At 48.6% G+C, this 16,514-nt stretch overlaps 1 protein-coding gene across 1 annotated transcript; it reads left to right on the forward strand.

The window, feature by feature from the left end:
- Positions 1-4,892: 4,892 nt before the first annotated feature.
- Positions 4,893-15,210, forward strand: FMOD (fibromodulin). The gene is made up of 3 exons (XM_060091097.1): positions 4,893-5,098; positions 7,796-8,783; positions 13,292-15,210. Exons 2-3 carry the CDS (start codon positions 7,805-7,807, stop codon positions 13,441-13,443), a joined length of 1,131 nt encoding a protein of 376 aa, XP_059947080.1. The 5' UTR covers positions 4,893-5,098; positions 7,796-7,804; the 3' UTR covers positions 13,444-15,210.
- The last annotated feature ends 1,304 nt before the right edge of the window (positions 15,211-16,514 follow it).

A 16,514-nucleotide genomic window follows, 5' to 3' on the forward strand; every position in this document is an offset into this window, starting at 1 on the left:
ACAAAGAGGGATATCACATACTGAGTCACTGAATGACCAAACCCTCCAGGTTTCAAATTTCAGGTTGTCTCCTCTGCCTCCTTCCTCATTTAGGTATCGCTCCCTGAACCAACAACCTCCCTTTCCTGACTCAGATACACTCATATTTTCCAGAAGGTGATCTCCTGGAATCCATCATATATGTCCTCATCATGTTAATAACAGCAAGCATGCAGTAAATATACAGTAAAAATAAGAGATGCTATCCATTACATAAGAAAGGTTGTTCTCTGTCTTATTTTTAAAGAGCTTATTAAAAGGAAATTCTGAAGCCCTCAATGCATTTCCCAGAACTTGGAACTTGAGGTTCCAAGTTCCTATTCTCCTATTGCATTTGAAAGAAAACAAGTCTTTCTCCCAGCTCCAACATCTTTGTTTCTTCCTCTGGAGAGAGGAGACTATCCATGATGAGGACTTCTAATGCCCACTCAGTGCCAAGGGAATAAGGGGAAACATCTCCCTTGGAAACTCTGAGACACCACTGTTGGGCACCAGTATAGCCAGGACTTGCCATCAAAACCTCAGACTAGTAAACAGTCCCTCTCTGGCATCAAGAGTTTTCAGGATGGGCAAGCAGCAGGGCCTGGATTGTATCACCACGATCATCTTTCTACTGACCTCTTTATATCCAACTCAATAATTCTGTCTGGGTGGATTTCAGGCTTACCCCTCATCTCTTGGTTGTTTGGGATCAGAGGCTGTTTTATAAAAACAGTGGCTTTTGGGTTCTGTGAAGGTTGAAGAGGAAGGGTTTGGCGGCCACAGGTGCATAACTCTCTTTGCGGGTAGGAAGTTGAATCAGAAGGCACTTTGTCTCTTCCAGACAGGGTGGGTCCAAACATCAAAGGCAATCAGCTTTGCCTAGTGGTTGTGGCTTAACCTGTACTTTTCTGGGTGGGAAGGAAATAGCAAAGACATGAACCCCTGGAAAGTCTAACTGGTCTGAAGGCCTAAGGGTTTTCCTGGCCTGGTTGGTGGTGGCTGTTCTACCAAACGTTGGGTTCTGGAGACAGGCCGGCTCTGTAGGGAGCCAAAAATACAGTTCACTTTATAATACTTTACCAATTACCTACTAAACGCCAAGCACTATATGCCCAGCTGGATAGGGGCTACAGAAATGAATAACATAGCCTCTTTCTTTAGTTTGCTTGCAGTCTAGTAACTAGGTAGTGCTGGCTTGACCCCTCTCAGAAAGCACCAGGGTCCCAAATGAACTTTCTTCACGTGCGGATTCCTTTGGCAATCTGAGAGACATCAGGATCCCCTACTTGGTTTCCTACCTTGAAATCAAGCTCTGAGGGCCTAGACCCAGGACCCAGGGAAACCGAGAGGCAGTGGTCAAAGTGGAGGTTAGAATCCATTGACAACGGAATGTTTGAACAGTGAATGGTTCCCTGAAACTCTTCCTCCTGACCTGACCTCAACCATCCCCTACCTCTTTTCTTCCTCCCAAGCTACCTTGAAACAGAATAGATGACTAAAGACCTAGTGCAAATCCACATGGGGATCCTGTGTTTTTTGGTAGATCTTAGTTGGAAAGAATCCCAATCAATGTTTGGCCCCCAGACTCTACTGACTTTCATTGTTACTAAGTGAAGTATTATTCGGTATGCTGGAATTTTAAAAAATTAACATCTGTACCTAATGGATGTATTGGTCCAGGCTATCTAGATCCAGCTAAGGAGTGTCTCTCAGGCCCAGTTGCCAGAACTAGTGTTTTCCATTGAAAAGTGACTGCTTTCTAGACTCAAAAATGATGGGAAAGTTATCTGTGCATTCTTTTTTTTTTTTTTTTTTTTTTTTTGCAGTACGCGGGCCTCTTACTGTTGTGGCCTCTCCCTCCATTGCGGGGCACAGGCTCCGGATGCGCAGGCTCAGCGGCCATGGCTCACGGGCCCAGCTGCTTGCAGCATGTGGGATCTTCCCAGACCGAGGAACGAACCCGTGTCCCCTGCATCAGCAGGTGGACTCTCAACCACTGCACCACCAGGGAAGCCCATCTGTGCATTCTTTATAACCATCTTCACATTAAGGCCACTCTGCCTCCGTCATGAGATCAGAGTTTGCTGCTTATACATCTGCTTTATTTTGAGCAGGTATTCTATCAAAACCTTCTTTGTGTCCCAAACACTTAAGAGCATGCCAGGCCCAGAGTAAATGTTCATATGCATTAAATTGAAATGAAATATGTGTGGGGTCAGGAAGAGAAACCCTGTATCCCAGCCCCCTCTCATCTTTACAATCCCCTGTCCCCAAATTCAAGCAGATTGGGCCACTGTAATTAGCTGCACTCCATATTAATTGAGTTCAGCCCTGACAGCAGGGTGGTCATTACCCCCTACACTCCACCAGTCCTCTGGTCTTGTGTTGTGAGAAAGGTCTCTGGAGTCATGCAGGTCAAGGTTCAAATTCTTGTTTTACCACTATCCAATCACTTTATATCTGTGATCCCCTATTTCCAACACAAAATATCTAGTGTAATTATTAACGAGATAACATAAGTAAACCATCTAGTTTATAGTAGGTAGTCAGCAAAGGCCCATTCATTATATTTAATCTTTTAAAAAACTCTTGGAAGTTCCTGAGGAGACTGGGTCGCTAGTAAGGACGTTTCATATTATGTCAACAGCTCAACCCTATTGGAGCAACCAAAAGTGCCATTCTTTAAAATTCAAATTCTAAATTCTTCAAATTCAAATCTGAGGCTTTCTCAATTGGTACTTTTAAAAAATAAGGAGTGGGCTTCCCTGGTGGCGCAGTGGTTGAGAGTCCACCTGCTGATACAGGGGACACGTGTTCGTGCCCCGGTCCGGGAAGATCCCACATGCTGCGGAGCGGCTAGGCCCGTGAGCCATGGCCACTGAGCCTGCGCATCTGGAGCCTGTGCTCCACAACGGGAGAGGCCACAACAGTGAGAGGCCTGTGTACCACACACACACAAAAAGGAGCGATTCAAATTCACACCCTTGTGCATTGTTGGTGGATATGTAAAATGGTGTATCCACTATGAAAAACAATATGGCAGTTCCTCAAAAAGGCTAAAAATAGATTACCATATGATCCAACAATTCCACTTCTGAACATATAACCAATATAATTAAAAGCAGGATCTCAAAGAGATATTTGTACACCCATGTTCATAGCGGCATTATTCACAATAGCTAAGAAGTGTAAGCAACTCAAATGTCCATTGACAGATAAATGGATAAACAAAATGTGGTATATGCATACAGTAATTACTCAGCCTTTAAAAGGAAGGAAATTCTGACACACACTACAACATGGATGAACCTTGAGAACATTATGCTAAGTGAAATAAGCCAGTCACAAAAAGACAAATACTGTATGATTCCATTTATATGAGTCATGCAGAGTAGTCAAATTCATAGAGGTGGAAAGTAGTTCTTTCTACTCTGGTGGTTGCCAGGGGCTGAGGGAGGGTGAAATGGGGCATTTTTGTTTAATGAATATAAAGTTTCAGCTTTGAAAGATGAAAAAGTTCTAGAGACTGGCTGCACAGCAATACTTAACACTTCTCAACTGCGCACTTAAAATTTGTTAAGATAGTAAATTTTATGTTATGAGTTAGTTACCACAATTTAAAAAAATTTAAAGGGGTGTTTCCTGGATGTTAGCATGAGGCAGTTAGTTGAGGAAAGAGCATTCAGGATGCATGGGTTCATCTGAGCTACTGAGATTCTAGGTAATCCAAATTCTTCTAGTCCCTGAACTTCCGGTTCAGACTCGTATATCTAACTGCCTGCATGCATCTCCACTGGAGTGCCTACCAGGCATCTCTAACTTAGACCCTGTCCCTCCCCATCTTTCTAATGTCAGGAAATGGTGCTACCACCCAACCAGTTGCTCAAACTCAAAATCAAGGACTCATCCTTGACTTCCTCTAACTCCCTATCTGGTCCATTTTCAAGACTCCTTATCTAAAAATACATTGTTCCCTCTTCCATTGCACTAGCCCAATCTGCCATTATCTCTCAACGAAGGTGGGCTAGAGCTCCTGCTTCCACGCTTTCCTGCTTTTTGCCACACAACAGTCTCTCCCATGTGCTTTTAAAAATGTAGCTGAGATCTTTTCACTTCCTCTGCTTAAAACAGGTTGCTTTTTGAACATTCAGAATAAAAGTTAAATCCATTCCATGGCCTAAAAGTCCCTTCATGGTCTAGCTGCTGCCTACTTCTCTGACCTCATCTTCCCCTTGCTCAGGGTCTCTACATCTGTAAAATGGGCACAATAACAATCATGTCTGGGCCAGGGGCCTCACACAAATTACCTCACAGAGTCCTTGCTACAACTCAACAAGGTACTTGTTGCTAACCCCAAGATCATCACGAGACAGGCGAAAGTGCATGAGGCTAGTGAACAGTAAGTGATCAACAAATATGAGAGTCCCTTTCTTCCCTTTTATCACAGTGGGGAGAGAGAAACTCTACAGCCCAGACAGGTCTACACTGGTCAGGGATGGAACTGGAGCCAGAGCCAGCTGTCCTGTGTCCTCTCCTTTGTCCATTAGCCTAACCACCTGCCCGTAGAGGGCGCCGGAGCCCAGAAAGGTGAGCACTAGCTCTCCGGTGGGACCCGTGGGTTGCTGAAAGAGTTAAGATGCCTCTTCCCAAATCCTGGCCCTCCCCATCCCTGCCTCTGCCCTTGTGGGTTTAATGAGAAATCCAGGCGCTTCCTAAGAGACTGTACAAATAACTTCTAGGGCGCCACTAACTCATTCAGCAGAAAGAGACCCTGAGCTGCCAATGCTTTAGGGCAGATGAGTGGAAAGAAGGTGGTTTTTATAGCGTCAGGCGGACAGCAGGATTTTGTGAGGTTGAGTGTGAGCTCCGCCCCCGCAGCAGAGCCGAAAGAGCCAGGATCCGGCCTCCTCAACCCCTCTCTTCACAACATTTGATTAGGAATTTGGGGGCGGGCCCTGGCCTGGCACAGACACACACACTCTCAGTAGACACCCTCACTCCTCTCCCTCTCACACGCTCTCCAACCAAGGAGGCCAGACAGAGAGACGTGGTCATTCTCTGAAAGGTTCAACTCGAGGTAAGTCAGTCATTTTACTTCAGGTTTTGTCCCTGGTAGTTCCATAAAGGAACAAGAGCAAGGAGGCTGGGGAGCGGGGAAAGGGCCGGGCGGAAGGAGTCATTCGTCCTTCTCCCATCTGGGCTGTGGCCCAGGATGCTGGAGCGGGGAAAGGGGAGTAGAAGGAAGGGTTTCCAACATGCTACCTTTGTCCTACAGTTTCTTTCTGTTGTTGGGGGACATCCAATTCTCAGGCATGAAAAAGTGAAGGGCCAGGTATCTAGCATAGCCAGCTCTGCCCTACTCTGCTCAGAAAGCCCACCATCCTAGCCCTGTGTCCCTGCAGTCTCTCTTCAGAAGGGTTGTGGTAACTAAATTCTGTTATGAGAGCGGAGAGGGAGTTTTGCGTGCACACGCGTGCTTGTGTGTTGCTGGGGTGAAAGGGAAAGAATACACAGAAATGTTGAGACTTGACCAGGTCCAAGGAGCTGTGAAATGGGGATCCAATTCAGGTGAGGAAATAGCTCTGGCTTGACCTCCTGGACTCTGACAGAAGGGAGAAATGGTTCTCTAGAATGGAGAAATGAAAGAACAGCAGTAACTCCCGAGTAAGCCTCCCCCAACTCAGAGAGTGCCAGTCCTAGAAACTCTCCACCTTACAAAGCTCTGAGCACAGGAGGGTCTCTATCATTGGGGGTGGGGGGTGAGGATTTAAGAGTATAAACCCTGGAGCAACATTGCTAAGAGATGGGAGTAGGGTAAAGAGAGGAATAAGGTGCCACCAAACCCTTTTAGAGGTCATGATTCCAAAGGAGAGTCAAGTGGGCAGGATGCACAGCCCTGGAAGGCTGGGTCTTGAAGAGGAAGATGGCTCTTGTCTGCCACGGTGCCTAGTCTGGAAGGAGAAATGGAGACAGAGGCTGACTGTGCCAGCCTCCAGACAGCCACCGTGATCCTGCAGCAGCCCAGAGCTGAGCACGGAAAAATGTGCTACTGGTAATGGGCCATTCCGTCCGTCTTCCCCTGGCCAGTGCCAAGGCCCAGCCAGCATGCCCAGGCAGTGGGTGGCTGGGTTGGCCCCTCAGAAACACTGTGGGTTCTTTGTCTGAGGCTGCCTGAGGATGAGCCAGGGGCCTCGCCTCTGCAACCCAGAGGCTAATGGAATAAAGTGGGCCTAAGGGAATTGCTTTCAGGGGACAGAGAGGTCTGACAGAGATGGTGGCCAGAAGGTGACTAGACTGTCACCATTAGGGTCCTTCTCATTGGTTCATTGGATTTGATGTTGGCTTTTAGACTCCTTTCTTTCTCCTGTCCACGGTTGCCAACCACAGCAAGGGCCAATAGCAACGTGAATGGCATACGTGACTATTCCCAGACCAAGAAAGGTTCTAAGGTTTTCTGCCCAAGGGTGACAATCACCCCGCTGGAAGGTACCCATTGCTCACAGGGGTTATGCAGTGCTTTGGCTATAGGTATTCAGAGTAAGACATCCAGCCTGATATGCCACCCCATGACCCCTCATCTTCCAGTCCTTCAGCTTCCCTCTCAGGTGACACCAAACCCACACTTCTCTCTAAGCCTACCCAGCTCTGATCTCGCTAGCATAACAAGCTCGAAGGCAATGGGCTGCCAGGAAATGTGGGGGCCTAGATATGGAGCCTGGTAATCCAGAGGTGGCTTGGGATGGGAGAGGAGGATGCCAGAATCCCATTCTAAAGCCATGTTCCCTTGGGCATACTCAAGAGTCTTCAATTCCTGTTCCATTGTTTGATGTTCCTCATTCATTCTCTTGGTCCCATCTGCCTCTTGCATAATGTCCATGGGGGAGTGTGAGAAGTAGTAACACTTTACTGGACAAGTGCACTAAGACTTGCATGCACTCAGTGCCCACTCTAGAAGACAAGTGCCATACCTGGGTGGCAGTGGCCCCAGTCTGGGGGGAAATCTGTAACTGTTACATGAAGACCCTGTGCCAGCCGAGCTGCATGTGTAGCCACAAACTGCCAACCGGAGAGTTTCCTCACCAGCAGACTGTTATAGGTGCTGGCACTGTTACAGATGCTGGCACCGTTACAGATGCTGGCACCACGAGCCCAAGCCTTGTGGTGGCTGCAGGGGGACCACAACCTTCCCCACAGACTCAAAACAGAAACCCTCTGCCTTGCCAAGTAGTTCAGATCTTCCCCTTTGAGATCTCAAGCCACTTCTGGATGTCTCCCAGAGATATGGAAAGAGCCAGAGGGCTTTTTCCCTGGACTCTTGGGAAACATTATGTCCTCGGGAGTCCAAACTGGATGTGAATTCAGGCCTAAAGAGCACCCACCACTACTGCCACTCCCATGGGAATTGCTGTGGCCTTTCTAGCTCCCCCAACAGTACTTTCAGGTTGCTAGAGGTTCCTATGGACCTGCCCTCCCCAAAAAATGCAGCACCTCCATCCAAGGTCCTTCTAATCTCAAAGGCTATGTTTCTGTGACTCTATGACCAGAGGAAAAGGCACCTAGCTCCCCCCAGACAGCCACGTTTCCGCTGGACCAAGTGTGCAGAGGCGGCGCTGGGAGGGGGCCCAGAGGCAGTGACAGCGAGGCTCCTGCTCACAGCTGTTTGCTGCTCAAGTCAGGTCTGCAGAGCTCCAGGACTAAGGCTCACCTGTTCTGCCTCCCTGCCTCCCTAGTCTCACTCACGCCTGCTTACTCTGTTCTCTCCCCCTTTTTGCAGAGAGACAACATGCAGTGGGCTTCCCTCCTGCTGCTGGCAGGGTTCTGCTCCCTTTCCCGGGCCCAGTATGAGGACGACTCCCACTGGTGGTTCCACTACCTCCGCAACCAGCAGTCCACCTACTACGACCCCTATGACCCTTACCCTTATGAGCCCTATGAGCCTTACCCCTACGGGGGAGAGGAAGGTCCCGCCTACGCCTATGGCTCTCCATCCCCACCAGAGCCCCGCGACTGCCCCCAAGAGTGCGACTGCCCCCCCAACTTCCCCACAGCCATGTACTGTGACAACCGCAACCTCAAGTACCTACCCTTCGTCCCCTCCCGCATGAAGTACGTCTACTTCCAGAACAATCAGATCTCTTCCATCCAGGAGAGCGTTTTCGACAACGCCACTGGGCTGCTCTGGATTGCTCTCCATGGCAACCAGATCACCAGTGATAAGGTGGGCAGGAAGGTCTTCTCCAAGCTGAGGCACCTGGAGAGGCTGTACCTGGACCACAACAACCTGACCCGGATGCCTGGCCCACTGCCTCGATCCCTGAGGGAGCTCCATCTCGAGCACAACCAGATCTCGAGGGTCCCCAACAATGCGCTGGAGGGGCTGGAGAACCTCACGGCCTTGTACCTCCAACACAACGAGATCCAGGAGGTGGGCGGTTCGATGAAAGGCCTCCGGTCACTGATCTTGCTGGACCTGAGTTACAACCACCTTCGGAAGGTGCCTGATGGACTGCCCTCAGCCCTTGAGCAGCTGTACCTAGAGCACAACAATGTCTACTCGGTCCCCGACAGCTACTTCCGGGGGTCGCCCAAGCTGCTGTATGTGCGGCTGTCCCACAACAGTCTCACCAACAGTGGCCTGGCCTCTAACACCTTCAATTCCAGCAGCCTCCTTGAGCTCGACCTCTCCTACAACCAGCTGCAGAAGATTCCCCCAGTGAACACCAACCTGGAGAATCTTTACCTCCAAGGCAATAGGATCAATGGTGAGACTCTGGCAAAGGGGAGTGGGGAGGGCCGTCTGCTGCATTGCAAAGACCCAATTCTGAGTGCTGGGGGCAATACAGAAGAAATAGAAGTAGGGGAACCAAAGAGTACCAATGAAGTAAGCTGAAAACCCTGCCATACCCCTGTACAAAATGGTACATAGTGGCATACTCTTATACTACACAGCAGTGCTAGGAAAAGCCAGTGGGAGAGTGGGTTGGTATGGAAGAAGACTTCTCAGAAGAGGTAAGTCTCAACCTAGGTCTTGAGAGATAAGCGGGCATGGGCTGGAGGAACACAGGACTGAGCCCTTCTGAGAAATGCAATTGCCACAAACAAAGGGACCAGTCATTTAACAGGCCACCTGGACGGGGGCAGCCAGGAAATTCCTGTGTCTAAGAGGAAGGGGTCATGTGTTAAGCAGTGAGAGAGGAGTTTGGAGAGGTTTGGGAGGGGGCAGTTCATAGACAGGGGGATTTAAGTTGAACTTCTATGGTCCGTCTCAGGAGGAAAGTGTGCTGTTAAGAAACCTTGGTATCTGTACTTTCTCACTGACCCAGAAGAGGATGAGCTCTCTGTTTCCACCTGATCTACTCATGCCTCGACAGCCTGGTCTTGTGTTTGGATGTTTATTTGCTTTTTAAACATAACAACTGGTGGACAAGAATTTGTAGCCTCTCAGAGATGAATGCGGCACTTGCTCTGGTTGGTTCTCCCTGGAGTACTAAGAGCTCCTGGTGGCGGGGCAGAGGCCCCCTAGGGTAACATGAGCCTGACCACCGCAAAACCCTGGGGTGGTGGACAAAGACAAGGGCTTCTTGTTTTCCAAGCTCTTCCCAGAAAAGGCCTAAAGTGCTGCCTCTCTGTCTCCAAGAACTCAAATCTTCATTTCAGATTGGATTATCTAGTTGATTTTCAGCTCCCTCTCGGGATCTTGTGTTCACAATGTGCTTACATTACCCCAGGGCCTCTGATACCTTAATCCAGCTGGAAGGTAGAGCCAGATTTTAACCGCTCTTCCTCTGCAGCAAAGTACCCCTCTCCCTGGGGAATGAAGGACTCATTAATGACCATCAGCAAAGGGCTTTGAAGTAGAGCCTGCTGAGAGCAAACAGTACCATCAAAGCATGGATAGGGACTGAGTCCACAACCTCTCCCATCAATACTTTCTCTCCCTGTGCTCAGGGAAAAGATCAGTCGTTTGGCAAGATGTTAACGAGCTAGACAGCCCTCTGAGTGAGAGGCACCAGTCCCAGAGGTTGACTGTGAGGCGGGCAAGGTGAAGAGGTGCCTGGTTCTCTAGTTGGAAGTGCAAGACACCAACCATCAAGCATAGGGCAAACTGTTTTGTATTTAAAGTCTCTCTTTCTTTGGGGGGGGGGGTGGGGGGGTGCGGGTCTTCCTATTCCCAAGGCAGGGTTCTCTGGTCTCTAAGATGTTGCATGCTGCAAAGGGTTTGACATTTGCTTGTAGCTGTCCATCACCCCACCCAGAAGTCACCACTACTTATCTGCCGCCCATTCTAAATACAGGAGGATCGTCACAACAGAAATGTCATAGTGTATACTGTGCTTTATCAGAGTTTGACCTTGAAAATGTGACAACAAAGAGCAGCTGTCATGGGAGAGAAGCCGTTAGATATCGCCTAACTGTACAGTCAGTGAAACTTGGGGTGGGAGAGTCTCCGTTGCAGCATCTTGTTACCCTGCCTTCTTGCAGAACCACATCTGCCGCTCAAATACAAGGCGGTTCACCCCTTCCCTTCCAAAAGCTCTGCCAAAGATAAAATCACTTTAGTCGAGTGTCTCAAGGTCTTGCAAGAAAGTTGTCCCTTAAGTCAAACCTAAAAATGTCCAGTGTCTACCCCAAATCCCTTCTTGTGCAATTTAAGCCAAAGCCCCTTTGTCTGGTTATCTCCCTCTTAGTCTTCTTTTGGCAAAATAACACCAACTCCTTACTTTTCTTAATTAGTGGATTAATACATGTAAAGTGCTCGGTTCGCCTGGCACATAATTGAAAAAGCGATACATAGTAACTATATTATAAGCTTTTCTTCTCACTGCCACTTTGAAATTGCCAGGTACAGTTTTGTTCTGTTTTATTTTTTTCATCGCAAAGATGGGGAAACTGAGACACAGAGAAGGAAAGACAATCTCTTTAGGTCACCTAGATCTTGTAGCATAGCCTCTACCGTCAACATCAAAGGACTGAAAGCCAGGCTTCTCTAGCTGAGAATGGAAGGAGTATCTCTCTGATTCAGACCACCAGCAGGAAAGACAGTTCTCCAAGCTCAGACCCTCGCCTGGGCAGATGTGAAGGAGGTCACCCTGCACAGCTGGTCAGGGACCCAGAGCAGGGGTGGGTGGTGAAGGTGGGATATTGAAGCAACCCTCTGAGAGGGGAGCTAAAAGGACAGGAGCTGAAGGGTGTGCAGTAGAATTAGGCCCAGCCCTCTCCCTCCCCCTTCCTTCTTCCATTAGCATCTCCCTCAGTTTTTCCAGCCTGGCAATAGCAGGAAACACAGCTCAGAATGTTATTCAGTAGCTCTGAGATCCAGGGATCAGGGCGGGTATACCAGGAGGAATTTGGAAAGACTTTTGTCAGAATTTAATCTGGGATGGAAAGTGTCCTCCAGAGTCTCCAAGCAGAAGCCCCTGTCCTATTCATGAGCTTAGGGAAGATCCACAGGGGGGCTCACGGTGCTCAGCCTGTGGATAGAATCTATACACGCTGTGTGTTGAGCAGCCCCTAAGTGCTCAACAGTTGGGATCCAGGACTTTAGCAGGCAGTCTGAAGGCCCCAGGATGGTGTAGAGAGTCTCTGGAGGGACCTCTAAGTGCAGTCCCCCGACAGGGTTGGAGGTGATATTTAAGCTGGGCCACTTTACTTCTCCCCAGCCCAACTCACTCCACCTGTTCCACACAGACACCATAGACCTGGCCCCTGGCCTTGGCTCTGCCCCCAACCTGTCCACCTGGAGGCCACTTGATCTATTCCCTGGGACCAGAAAGGAAACATCCAAAAGCATTCCAGGTCTCCACCCCCTCCTCTGAGTGCTCTCCAAAGAAGGGCATTCCCTGTTCTTCTCATTATTCTTTGGGGCTGGGTTTTCTATCTTATATTTGCAGTACAAGTTAACTGGCTGCATGCAGCCTCACCCCATCTCCTCTCTGTCAGTCTTGACAGAGACTGAAAACAATTGCTAGTGCTAATTTAAAAAACAACTTCTTCATCTATCTAAGCTCTCCATACTGTCTTCCTTGCAACCTTCACGTTCATACCCATAATCTCTCCATCCACAATGCCCTCGAAGGTCACCTCTAGGAAGAGAGTCAGGAAAGCCTTCCTCCCATTCCTCCTGCCCAGCTCCAGGCTGACACACAGCTCCTGACCACTGTGGCAAGCAGAGGAATGCCTCTGGTTGAAGCGAAAGCAAGCCCAGCTCTGGGTCTGCCTAAGTGTTACAGCCTACGGAGACCCGACAGGTAACCTCACCCAAAGCCCCTTGGACGTGAGCCGCCTTCCTGACGCTCTCACACACCACGTTGAAGGCAGCCTCTAGGGGCTTCAGCAGCTTCTCAGTGGTGACTCTGGCTGTCCTTGCTGGAGTTTTAGCTGAGTTCTTGGTTTTTATCCTTCAAGTTCCTGACCCAGTAGGCTAGAGACAGAGGTGGTTGATTTGTCCAAGACGACAACCAGAGGGAGAACAAGGTGAATGGTAGCAGAAGGATTTGCGTTTAAATCAAACAGAACTACTGTATCAATTAGGATTGCGTGGTTGGGAGGGAAAATCTTCAAAAAAGGGTACTTCTTTTGAGATTACAAAAAAGGAGGCTAAACCACATCATATTAAATGCGGGATGCAAGGGAATTATTTATTTGACTTTTGAGCTCCATAGAAGCCCTGTTCATCTCTCAGTTTGCATCTCCTTAAACCTCAGGGCCTTGCTCACTCCTTTGCCTTTACTCAGAATGTACACGGACAACGCCCTCAAAGCTCTGCACGCACAGACACTTGTCTCTCAGTCTAGATTTTCTCTCTTTAATTTTCTGCCACTTTCTCTATCTGCAAAGTGTTAGGAAATATTCCAGATTTAAGTCCCTGCATTTCCCCAGTCTTCCTTCTCAAAGCTATTCGGAAACACCCTCCTCTCCAAAAGCAATCAAACCTGCTAGGGTTCGTCTTTGACTGCCTTCTGCTGCCACCTGCTGCCCACAGATGGGAAAAGATCAAGGCCTGGCTGGAAGGACATTCCCGGACATTCCAGGGTCTACAGAGAGGGATGGGTATGAGGTGGAGCTACGCAGGCAGAGACCCCACTCTGTCTCTGGTTCTGCCCACTAACTGGTGCAAGTATGACTCCGATCCTGGAAAGTGCCTGCCCCACCCAGCCGAGTTCCACCTCTCACATTAGAAAAGCTTCACAGAGGCTGTCTGGCCTCACTGTGGACCCAGGTCCCTGATCTGGGCTTCTCCGACCCACCCCCGCCCCTCTTGTTCCCACAGAGTTCTCCATCAGCAGCTTCTGCACCGTGGTGGACGTCATGAATTTCTCCAAGCTGCAGGTGCTGCGCCTGGACGGGAACGAGATCAAGCGCAGCGCCATGCCGCCCGATGCGCCCCTCTGCCTGCGCCTCGCCAGCCTCATCGAGATCTGAGCGGCCCACACACTGGGCACAGGGCCAGAGCCCCCATGCCCCTTTGCATTTGGCTTGATGGTTTGGTTTGGCTTTTGCTGGAAGGTCTGGGACAGACCATGTGACAGAAGTCCACGGGCTCCCTCTACAGTCTTCTTCCCTGTAGGCAAGTTTAGGTGGAATCAGGGGACAGGCAGCCTTCTTCTGAGGGACGTGAAACTCTCCTTTCCAGGACAGAAGTGGTGGCAGAGGGAGTAACCCCTGAAGTCCCAACCCCAGAAATCTCATTATCCATTCTTCACAATGATCTGGTGCCGTGAACCCTAAAATTCGCTTGAGCAATAGTACATAACCTTACTTTTTAAACAATCACTGATTCTGTCTGTGAGCAGCGCTTGACAGCTCTCCCATGCGCTGGGCTAGTTGTGCAGATACTCTGGGCTCCCACTCGCTGCTTCTCAGTATATATCTCTCTGGCCAACTGCCTCCTCCTACGTCCACCTCATCCACTCAACACTGCCCCACAGACACCTCTTCTCTGCCTTGGGCAGAGGCAGGAGACCCCAAGGCATATGCTCATCTGCCCAGTGCCTGTGCAGAGAACTCACACTCGTGTCTGAGGTTGGAAGGACACCAAGAGTCACCTCTACACCAGAGGTCACCAGTATGATGACCATGTTCTTGGCTTGATGTGGGAGGAGAAAACCAACCTCAGGCTTAGCTAAATGTATGGGGCTATACTTTAGCAGCTAAGCAATTCTTTGAAGGTGGATCAGACTTCAAAAGAGGAAAGGCCGTGGACTCAGCTGGAGACAAGTTTGGGCCTGACCAGAAAAAAAAAAAAAAAAAAAAAAAGAGGAAAGGCCAGATTCTGCTTATCATCAGCATCCATAATGGAGGCAAACACACCTCGAATTGGCTGAATTGAGGAAGCAGCTCCAGTAGTTTCATTCTTAGCCAGCACTCTCTGCATTCCCAGCAGGTCCCTACTTGGGTCTTTATCTTCAAAGGCAGAGTCCATGCGGATCTCAAAGCATGAGAGAGGTAATTTGTCCTCTCCTTTTATGCAAGCAGAAAGGTCTATATCCTGATGGGAGAGACAGACTCCAACCGGCCCTGGATTTGCCAAAGGAGGAGGCTGTGGTATTGATTGTTTTGGTGTCTGAACTAATTGTTTTGTCCTAAGGCCACAGTTAATAGTACCAGCTCTGGCTGGAGATGCTCATTGGGTCAGTGAAGCCCAGGCCAGGCAGCCAAATCTTGCCTGTACTGAGCACAGAACCCTCTGCTTTCACATCTCTGAGCTACACTCTCATTACTGAAGATGGCTGTTGCTTTATAGCTTGGATGGAGAGCAATTAATTCTTCCCATTTCTGAAAGTAGTGTTGTCTGGGGACCTAACCCTCCTGCTCTTTGGGGTACCACTGGGATGGAGCCATCCAGGCAGCCATGGCCAGGGACTGCTTGAGGACAGCTAGCCCTAATCTGCTCCTTGCCCAGATGCCATTGTGTCCCTGATACAGTGTATGCTTTGAAGCAGTTTCCCTGAAAAGGGAAGGGGGGGATACTTGGACTGCTTCTTGACTCCAGACCCTGAAATCCACAAAAGCCAAACCAGCTCATTTCAACAAAGGAGCTCTGAGGTGAGGGGCAAGGCTGCCCCTTGCCCCAGGGCTCTTCAGGAAGTATCTGCATGTGAACACCATCATGCCTCTATAAAGGATCCTTATTACAGGAAAAGCATGAGTGGTGGCTAACCCAACTAATAAAGTTATTTTACAATTGCATCTGCAAGAATGGAGTCAATTAAGGCAGACACAGAAGGGTTACTTTAAGGGGGGGGGGTCACATAAGCCTCAGACTGGAGGAGCCCACTTTCTCATCTATTCTGCTTGGGTAGATACAGCTAAGAGGTTTTTAAGAAGTCACCTGTATAAAATCTCTAGTTAGCAAACTCTGTGCTCTGGAATTTCTTCTTTAAGTCTAACTTCAATCTCACTAGCTCCATATTTCCTTCCATTTGGCCCCCAAGAGATAAAGAAAAAAAAATTTTTTTTCAATCATTCTATCATTTTTCTCCTTCAACCATCCTCCCTTGTTTACCCAGTAATTATGGCGCTGGTGGGTCCAGAGTATTGTTGTCTTAACCGCGCCTGCCCTCTAGTGGCAACTATGTAGAACTGAGGGCAGTCAAGTACTGCAAAGCCAAGTTGGGCCTGGAAGAGGAAAATAAGCATTCAGTAGCCCATCTGCTCTTTCATTCAACTTCTCAATGCACATTTCTTGAAAGCCTTTAAGAGCTAGGCTTGTGCTTTTAGGACAATTCACTATTTTCTAATAGAGAAATAACCACAACTGATATTTACTGAGCTGAATATATTATTTACTGAAGATATTCACTAATATATTCCATGAAATTGTTTCTAAATCCAGTGCTTCTCAAGAGGGTAGCAGGAGTGGATTATCCATCAGGCTCTGATGGATAAAAGTTGTCTGTTTTCCTTTAAGCTACCATTTGATCAGTACTTATGTGTTAGGTGTTTTATTTATGTGGCTTCATTAGCATTCCTAAACATTCTGTGCCAGAGGTCCTATTATTTTCACTATTTTATATAGATGGAGAGACTGAGGCACAAAGAGGCCGAGGTCACCCAGGAAGGAAGCATCAAGGCCAGGATCTGACCCCAGGCCATCTCTCTCTCCAGCCTGTCAGTTTTGCTATACTGTTTCTACTGTGCTAGCCTGAAGATCTCTGTGTTACTGGTGTATGCAGAACTGCTAGGAGTGTGGGGGACGCTTGGTGGTAGATGGGGTCTCACAAGTCGGGGGAGGCCATCCGACTTTATTTTTTGTGGACCTAAATCCATTCTGCTAGCATTCACAGTCCCTTTATGAATTTTCCAATTAAAATTCACTCTTCATCAATAAATATTTACCACAAGCCCTTGGTCAGGCACTGGGGATACTGCAGACAATAAAAGCAAGCCTTCCTTGCCATTGGGGGATTTATAATCTGGTGCAGTGACAAGCAGTGAACTAAAGAGTCACCCCAAGGACCACATAGTTACAAACTGAGAAAGGGCTGTGAAGG

This window comes from Mesoplodon densirostris, chromosome 2, assembly GCF_025265405.1.
Source record: "Mesoplodon densirostris isolate mMesDen1 chromosome 2, mMesDen1 primary haplotype, whole genome shotgun sequence".
NCBI lineage: Eukaryota > Metazoa > Chordata > Mammalia > Artiodactyla > Ziphiidae > Mesoplodon > Mesoplodon densirostris.

Excerpts from the sequence above, each read along its gene's own strand:
- FMOD (XM_060091097.1), top strand. The coding sequence starts at position 7,805 with ATGCAGTGGGCTTCCCTCCTGCTGCTGGCAGGGTTCTGCTCCCTTTCC. Across the intron at positions 8,784-13,291 it reads CCAAGGCAATAGGATCAATG|AGTTCTCCATCAGCAGCTTC; the intron begins GTGAGACTCTGG and ends TTGTTCCCACAG.